The sequence below is a fragment of the Mandrillus leucophaeus genome, unplaced genomic scaffold (assembly GCF_000951045.1).
Source record: "Mandrillus leucophaeus isolate KB7577 unplaced genomic scaffold, Mleu.le_1.0 Scaffold267, whole genome shotgun sequence".
Lineage (NCBI taxonomy): Eukaryota > Metazoa > Chordata > Mammalia > Primates > Cercopithecidae > Mandrillus > Mandrillus leucophaeus.
In genome coordinates this window covers 1369536-1378250 of record NW_012102776.1, presented here as the reverse complement: position 1 = coordinate 1378250, position 8715 = coordinate 1369536, and the positions used below count along the sequence as shown (strand labels likewise).

Below are 8715 nucleotides of genomic sequence, written 5' to 3'. Positions count from 1 at the left end.
GCCAACTCACCCGGCTAGTTTTTTGTATTTTTTAGTAGAGACGGAGTTTCACCGTGTAGCCAGGATGGTCTCGATCTCCTGACCTCGTGATCCGCCCGTCTCGGCCTCCCAAAGTGGGCTTTATTTGTTATAGTTCATTGCTAATAGGCTTCCAGTTAGTATAGTCTTTTCCCATATATTATGACTTCAGACTGACAATTTCCATCTTATAATAATCCAGAACTGTTAGAAGAATCAGGAACTAACTACTTGGATAAGAGCCAATGGCCTCAATTTGATGATAAAAAGCTTAGAGATAAACATAACTTCAAAGACAGTGTGGTAACAGATTTTTAACAAAGTAACAGTGGCTACCAGGTATTACAAACTCATTAAATTGTAAAATATCAGATCACATTTATTTACCTATTATATATGCAAGACACTATACCAGGCACTGTATACTATTAATAATACATTTTAACTATGTGATATGGATTCTGTCTTTTAATGCTCGAAACAGCCCTATGAGTTATTATCTCATTTTTCCAAGTGAAGAATACAGGTAGATACAGTAACTTGTCCAAGCTTTCATGGACAATAAAGGATGCCTGGGATTCAAACCAGGTCCATGGGATTTCAAGAGCCCTTGGTCTTAACCCTTATTGTAAACTGTCTCTCAGTTTCAAAGGTGAAAAGTAGAACTTTAAATGAACTACAGCACATAAAGTAGGAGTTACCAACAACTCCACCCTGTCGGCTCTGCAACTTCTCACACATCTTTACCCTCTCTGTGCTTTTTAAAGTTAAAGCCTAAATCCATGTGTAATTTACCCATCACTTTTATATTTCACATCTATTTTCCAGCTCTCTCATTTTTCTTGGTAACAATCTCTCATTTGATCTTCGGTGCTGAGAGATATTACACAGGCAGGAGAACACTTAAGGCAGCTCTATGCTACTCACTTTGCTTGCTTCTGAACATTTTTCCCCACTCCAAGGAAGGTGCTCAGCACATTCCTCTAACATGTATCACTTTTCATGATCAAGAGAGCATTTTCTCCACCCATCTTGAGGTAATCCCTAGGAATTCCTCACAGTTTGTCATAATAGAGAAATCTGAGTGCTACACTGGTAGAGTTGGGAATTGTCAAATAAATTCCAATAATTTCTAACTTTAAAGCATACAAATAACGAATTCTCTAAAATGTACCTGTAATAAGACATTTGGGCTCTGGATTGTTATCAAATGTACATTTCTCAAAAGCAGATAAATGGGTTGATTCTGCTTAATATAAATCTAAAGACATAACTTTTAATGATCCTAAATAGTCATTTGGCATACAGTTATTTCTGGATTATCACAGAATATACTTTGACTTTACTGTCCCTTTAAGATTCAGTAATCTTGTGGATCAGTGTTAACAAGCATACTATTAAAAAATTTAATACATATCATACACATAGAGCTGAGGAAGTATCACTTTTCACTCCCCAGGGCTTTCTTTTCTAATGCTGAACACAAAACACATGAAATGTTTACCTGACTCTCAATATGTGGAGAAAAACTACGGCTCCTAAGCAGGCATCAAAACGCTATTATAAATATATATTTAATAACTAATTTATATTATAACTTTTTCTTTTTTTTTTTTTTTTTGAGACAGGGTTTCACTCTGTTGTCCAGGCTGGAATGCAGTGGTACGAACATGGCTCAATGCAGCCTTGACCTCATGGGCTCAAGCTATCCTCCCAATCTCAGTCACCCAAGTTGCTGGCACCACAGGAGTGTGGCCACCATGCCTGGCTAATTTTTATTTTTAATAGAGATGGGGTCTCCCTATGTTGCCCAGGCTGGTCTTGAATTCCTAGGCTCAAGCAATCCTCCTACCTTGGCCTCTCAAAGCGCTTGGACTACATGAATGAATCACCACACCCAGCCTTATAAATAATAACTTTTTTTTTTTTTTGAGATGGAGTCTTGCTCTGTCACCAGGCTGGAGTGCAGTGGTGCAATCTCAGCTCACTGCAACCTCCGCATCCTGGGTTCAAGTGATTCCCCTGCCTCAGCCTCCAGAGTAGCTGAGACTACAGGCGCGTGCCACCACGCCCAGCTAATTTTTGTATTTTTAGTAGAGACACGGTTTCACCATGTTGGCCAGGGTGGTCTCAATCTCTTGACCTCGTGATCCACCCGCCTTGCTCTCCCAAAGTGCTGGGATTACAGGCGTTAGCTATTGCGCCCAGCTATAAATTATAACTTTCAAAGGACAATCACCTCAAGTAATTTAACGGGCTAGACTTTATATATACTTATACACTGAACATTTTAATATAGAATAAAGTAAAATAAAACCATTATCTTAATAAATTATTCCATTTCCTCTTATTTTTCTATTTTCCTATTCCTCACCTTTCAAATTCTTTCACAAAGTTCACTGTCATTTACCCTGCAACTTAAGTGGCATAGTTAAAGAATATAAATTAATCTTCTTTTAAGGGTGTACTGAGTGTTGCCTCTAGAATATTTTCCAGGTGCACCTTTGTTTTGGGTGATTCTCGGTTATAGATATTTGGAAATTTGCTCAATCACAAACCAGTGGTCTCTAGTCTATACATAAAATCCACCATTTCAACCTCATATTTTGAAAAAGGACTTATAAAAGCATAATCTGATCATTTTTGCTAAAGCAAATTAGAAAACAAAATAGGGTTTCATAAAATCTTAAGAATTGGAAAGAATCTTAAAAGATCTTTCAGCCTAGTCAACCACGAAAATTTGGAGCAAACAGGTTTGGGGAGTCTAGAGAAAATGACAGTATCTTAAGGAAAGCAGTCGGATGAAGAACAAGAAGTCAGAGCAGAACATGAAGCTGGACTCAATTATGAATGACAAGAATTCTTTTTCAAAACAAAAGCAAAGCGAGAAAGTCCTTATTAAATAATGAATAATAAAAATGTAAATCAAGTTGCATTTAGCATGATTAACCCAGGAGAGTGCTTCAAAAGCATGGTGTAGCTTTCTCTTTTATGTGAAGGCTTCAGGTCAGCAGATTCAGAAGACATTCCCTTCAGGGTGAAACTTTTCTGTAGATAGCCTGCTTCAATGGAAGCCATTTTCTGCTTTGTTACATTAAACGCCCTCAAAATTTACTAAATGCTCTCACAGTTGTCCTTGTTCCCTGTCTGTAAGATTTTTAAAACTCCGTAAAAGATCATTTTCCAAGTAGAGAAGAGCATCCTTTTGCTTAGTGAAACTTTATATTAACATGCTAACATGACGTTATGGTTATTTCATGTGAACATGAGGTATATCAAGATTACAGTGACATTCATTCCAAAGCATGTCAAAACCATGGGCTTCCATTGAAATGGAAGAAAAGACAACAAACAAGTGCATGTAATTTAGAGGAAAAAGAGGCAAGTGCTGTAAAGATGTTACCAATACCCTCGGCACTGGACCGGCAGGCCTCCATACGACGCAATTCAGAATAATCCACATATAAACTTGTCTGATTCTGGGAATTCATATATATTTAAGATAACACTTCACTCTAATTTTGAAAGTTATGACTGACTCCTAGGATCAGTGTTGCTGTTTATGTTTTAAAAAGCCTTTGGTTTTGGACCCATCAGCTAGTCTCTTCCTTTCCCCATCATACTGTCTGACCGTCCCCATAAAGGCAATGACCTCAAGTGTTTCTTTGAATATTCTCTTCTCTTGAGGGAACAATATTTTATTTGAAACAAGACCTCCTCAAGCAGACATCATCTCCACACCCACCACCTTCTGGAGAAGCAGTTACCCTATATTATCTACTATTAATAGTATTTAAAAACGCCTCCAGGACGTTTGTTAGTGGTTCCTTGTCGTTTCTGCCTTCTCTGAGGCTTCACTCTGTCAGTTATCCTATCCTTGGTTAACATACAGGGAAGAACACGGGATCTTAAATGAGACAGTGCAAAATGGACCTTCACTGAATACCTGGCATACAAATAAGAATTATTATTATACTATTATTATTGTTAAATATCTTCTAGCACCATGTACACATACTCAAGCCTCTTCAGAGGTGACTTTTCCCATTTCAGTTCCTCCTTCCAACTCTCTCCTCACAACCCTCTCCTTTATGCCTTCTCCCCCTCACTCCTAACCCTCCAGTTATGCTTTTTGCCACTCCACTGAAACTGTATCAAAGTCACCTCTTTACTACATACAGCTCTATTATTTACACATGTATATGCATACTAATTTTTACGTACTATATTAAAACATTTCGTATTTTAGAAACAAGACAAAAAAATTTTTTGTTGTTGTTAAGACAGGGACAGGGTTCCACTCCAGCCAGGCTGAAGTATGGTGGTGTAATCACAGGTCACTGTAGTCTCAATTTCCCAGGCTCAAGCCATCCTCTCATCTCAGCTTCCTGAGAGCTGGGTGAGACTTCACTTATGCACCACCATGAACAGACTAATATTTTTTTGTAGAGACAAGGTTTCACCATGTTTCCCAGGCGGGTCTCAAACTCCTGGGCTCAAGTGATCCTCTCACCTGGGTCTCCCAAAGGCTGAAATTATAGGTGTGAGCCACTGTATCTGCCTAGGACATACAGCTGAAATAAAACATCCACAATTCTTTTCAAACCCACTAAAAACGGCTGGGCACAGTGGCTCATGCCTGTAATCCCAGCACTTTGGGAGGCGGAAGACAGGTGGATCACCTGAGGTTGGGAGTTCAAGATCAGCCTGACCAAAATGGAGAAACCCTGTCTCTACTAAAAATACAAAATTAGCCGCATGTGGTGGCGCATGCCTATAATCCCAGCTACTCGGGAGGCTGAGGCAGGAGAATTGCTTGAACCGGGAAGGCGGAGGCTGTGGTGAGCTGAGATCATGCCATTGCACTCCAGCCTGGGCTACAAGAGCAAAACTCCATTTCAAAAACAAAAACAAAAACAAAGAAACCCCACTAAAACCAAGTTGATATATACCTTTGATTTAAAGCATAAATTTCAGCCAAAATACTCTCATTTCTCTAGATCATTACCATCAGAAAATGTAATGGGACACAACCAAACCAACGTTCTAAAAGAATTACAGTCAACCTTGTTAGATGCAAAATACTTACTCTTTCAAAATAAAGTTTAAATTAACGTTATCTGTCATTAACTGCCTAGATAGTTTTTAGATGGAGCATGACAAAATGAATAATGTGAATCATCTTGTTTAACCATAAATACAGGGCAGATTTCACAACTTTATTTGAAAATTTGGTAATTAAAAAACATAGTAATAGTTGCCAAGTAAAAATATTAATATTTGTATAATTTTTGTCTTAAAAATGTTTAAATTAAATGTCACATATAAAACAGATTCTGAGAATGTATTCATATTATGAGTTAAGTATTTAAGGAATTAATTTTTCTTCAGAATTTAAAGTCTATGTCAAGAAAAGCCCAATCACAAATGTTGCCCTTTTTTTTGTTTTCCACTCTTAACTCTTTAGAACTCAAATGTTCAACCCACCAAAAGCAAGAGCAGAGGTATGTAACAACAGAAACATTCCAGCATGTTGGCATCAACTTCAGGGGCAGAAGGACGTTTCAAGTTCTGTGAATTCGCCTAGTCAAGGAACCCTCCTGTCAACTAATTGTACCACCCTTTCCACCCAACCACAACAGTCCCTTGCCAAAGACTGCTGTTTAAGAAATCTACTGTGTAGCTACTGAATATTATGTTCGTCAGCTTGTTGGCTAGGGAAAATGCATGGGCGGTGGAGAAAGCCATCAAGTCTACCAGAGCTGCCACATACTATTGTTAATATCTATGTCCTGAACCTGGGCACTCAGCAGTGGAGTAATGTGTGGGGGCCAGAGAAGTGGTCAGAAATCCAGCCCAAATGCTCTAATCTCATATGCCAGGCATACTGTTACATCTTCCCAGGGGAAGGGCACCTTTTCCTAGCATGTACAAAGGTACATAATGGGCTAACTGGCCTTCGATCCACCTAACGAAGGAGAAAGAGGCCAGACGGTATCCGATAGGGAAGATGAAGGAGCTAAACTTTCACTTAGTACCTACTCTGTAATTACTAGAAGCTTCATATGAATTCTATTATTTCCTTTCATATCCTCCTTTCTATCATAAGGGGCACTGTTACTCCCTATTATGTAGATGAGAAAAACTGCAGATTCAAGTAAATTGCCAAATAAGAGGTAGAAAAAAAAGATTTATACTCTTCTGTAAAAATGTGAAGATATGTTTAATAATCCATGCTCGCCCTGGGAATAACAAATACTCTTTTGGGTTTACAAAAGTTACTGCCTTCTAGGTATTTTCAGGGTCGAATGAATAACCACATTAAAGGTTGGGTTAAGAACACCATAGCAAATAAATAAATAAGAACACCATAGCTTGGCTTTCCATCCAAACCACAAAGGGAAGAGGGTAACTTCAACTCAAATACCTGAGACACAAGAAAGTAGCAGAACAAAACCAAATAGGTCAAAATTAACAGAACTTAAAATCTGAGATACTCGCTTCAGAATCAGATCTTAAAGAACCATTGGCTTTCAGTTATTGGTCCCCTTATGCATTAACGACTATACAAGGCAATAATATAGCTTATGTTATTTTTAAATAGACTATGTCTTCCGTATGAAATTGGAGAGACAATAAACATCACCCATGCCCCAGTTTCTGTAAACGAGTAATGACTGTTTTCCACATCAACTTTTACCAATGCATAAGCATTATTTCATGTGCTGTAATTACAGTGTCTCACTCACCTGAGGCCGAGTTCATCATATTCTGCTGCACTGGTGGACTGGTGGGGGCTGTAACGTTCATCTGGGACAGCATGGCCTTCCTGGGGTCCTGCCATGTTGTTGTCTGATCGATGTGACTAAGACAAAACAAACCACTGCATTAGGAAACAAATACCAGGTTCCAAAAACAATTCTTATCTTGTGGTCTCATAATCAAAGGGTGCCAAGAGAGCTCTGTAAAAGCATTAAGTCACAGACTCTCACTGCTCCCACCAACCTCCCTCTGCAACACACATTTTTCACCCTTAAATCACTCAACTTTCACCTCTTAGATCTTACAAGTGCAACATCTGAAAAAGTTATGCCTGGAATTTTAAGTGAAAGGAAATCATCTTCAATTAGTAAGATAAATATTACCCACTTCTAATGCAAAGATACAATGCAGTTTGTAAACTAAAAGAGTAACCATATGACTAAAATCCAAGATTCGTAAGAAAATCATACACTTTTCCCCTAGAGATAAGAATGAGATAAAAATAAGAATAGAGATAAAAATGACATAATTTTTAGGCCTAAAACCCCTTTTTAAGGTAAAACACCACAGAACCCCAAAACTTGTCTTCTTATACTCCAAAGCCAAAGCAGAATTTAAAACTTCATCTGTAAGTTTTCATTTTCTCCTGTGGCTGCTGAATAACATGTTCTTACACAAAGCCCTTTGATATTTGCTGAACATTTTCTACATAATTGTTAACTTACTGAGAAATACATGTATACATATAGATTTCTTAATCAATAAAGTTGGGAATTAAAACAGCCAAAGACTATGAAATGTAAGACTGCAAGGTATCTAGCACATTATCTGATATATAAACTTCCAGTAAGTACTAAGTTTTCTTGCAGCAAAGTTTCACTGTTTCAATGAAAGAAAACTAGATACATTATACAAATAAAACTACCTGAAAAAGTATCCTGCATTAATAGCCAGAAGTAATCAAAACTTTATATATAAACATCTCTTCAGTATCATTTATTACAGCAAACATTTGAAAGCCAGTTAACATTTAATGATAGGGAATTGGTTAAATAAACATGGATATATGCGACGGACTGTATGCAGCTGCTGAATATGTTTTAGAAGAATATGTAATATGAAAAAATATTAATAATACAGTTTTTAAAAATAGGTTATAAAACAGTATGTACTGGATAAGGCTAATTGTTTAAAGTGTGTGTGTGTGTGTGCAGTGAAAGTATATAGAAAGACCTAACATCAAAATGTTTTAACAGTGTTTATTTCTGGATGGCCAAATCACTGTTTTGTTTTGTTTTTTTGTAGCTGTTTAAGTTTCAAATCTGAGTTCTCTCTTCTTTAATCATCCTATTGATAACTATGTAAATGGCAAAGAAATGACGCTTTGTGCCATTAGCTATCCAGAAATGGATCCAGACTGCTATCTCATCAATAATTCTATCTTACCACTAATACACTAAGAAAGAATCACAGGCTTTAGTTAGAATGGGACTTAAATAAATATTTGTTGGAGATGGGAGAATAATTCTTTCTTTGTGTGTCTTTTGAGATAGCCTCACTCCGTCACCCAGGCTGAAATGCAGTGGTGTGATCTCAGCCTTCCAAGTAGCTGGGATTATAGGTGTGTGCCACCACACTGGCTAACTTTTTTGTATTTTTAGTAGAGATGGAGTTTTACCACGTTGGCCAGGCTGGTCTTGAACTCCTGACCTTAAGTGATCTGCCCACCTCGACCTCCCAAAGTGCTGGAATTACAGGTGTAAACCACTATGCCTGGCCTGGGAGAAAAAAAGAACTATGTCTCTTTAAGGAATAAAGATGCTATTACCTAAATTTCCAACTATAAATACATGCACCCAGCCAGGCACCGTGGCTCACGCCTGTAATCCCAGCACTTTGGGAGGCCGAGGTGGATGAAACACGAGGTCAGGAGTT

The 8715-nt window shown here is 37.8% G+C and overlaps 1 protein-coding gene across 2 annotated transcripts in view; it reads right to left on the bottom strand.

The window, feature by feature from the left end:
* YAP1 (Yes-associated protein 1) overlaps window positions 1-8715 on the bottom strand; it is a 129299-nt gene that overhangs the window by 60929 nt on the left and 59655 nt on the right. For both annotated transcript variants that reach the window (XM_011984387.1, XM_011984388.1), the window contains exon 3: window positions 6768-6883. In XM_011984387.1, the coding sequence (XP_011839777.1) occupies window positions 6768-6883 (116 nt within the window). The remainder of the gene's footprint in view (window positions 1-6767; window positions 6884-8715) is intronic.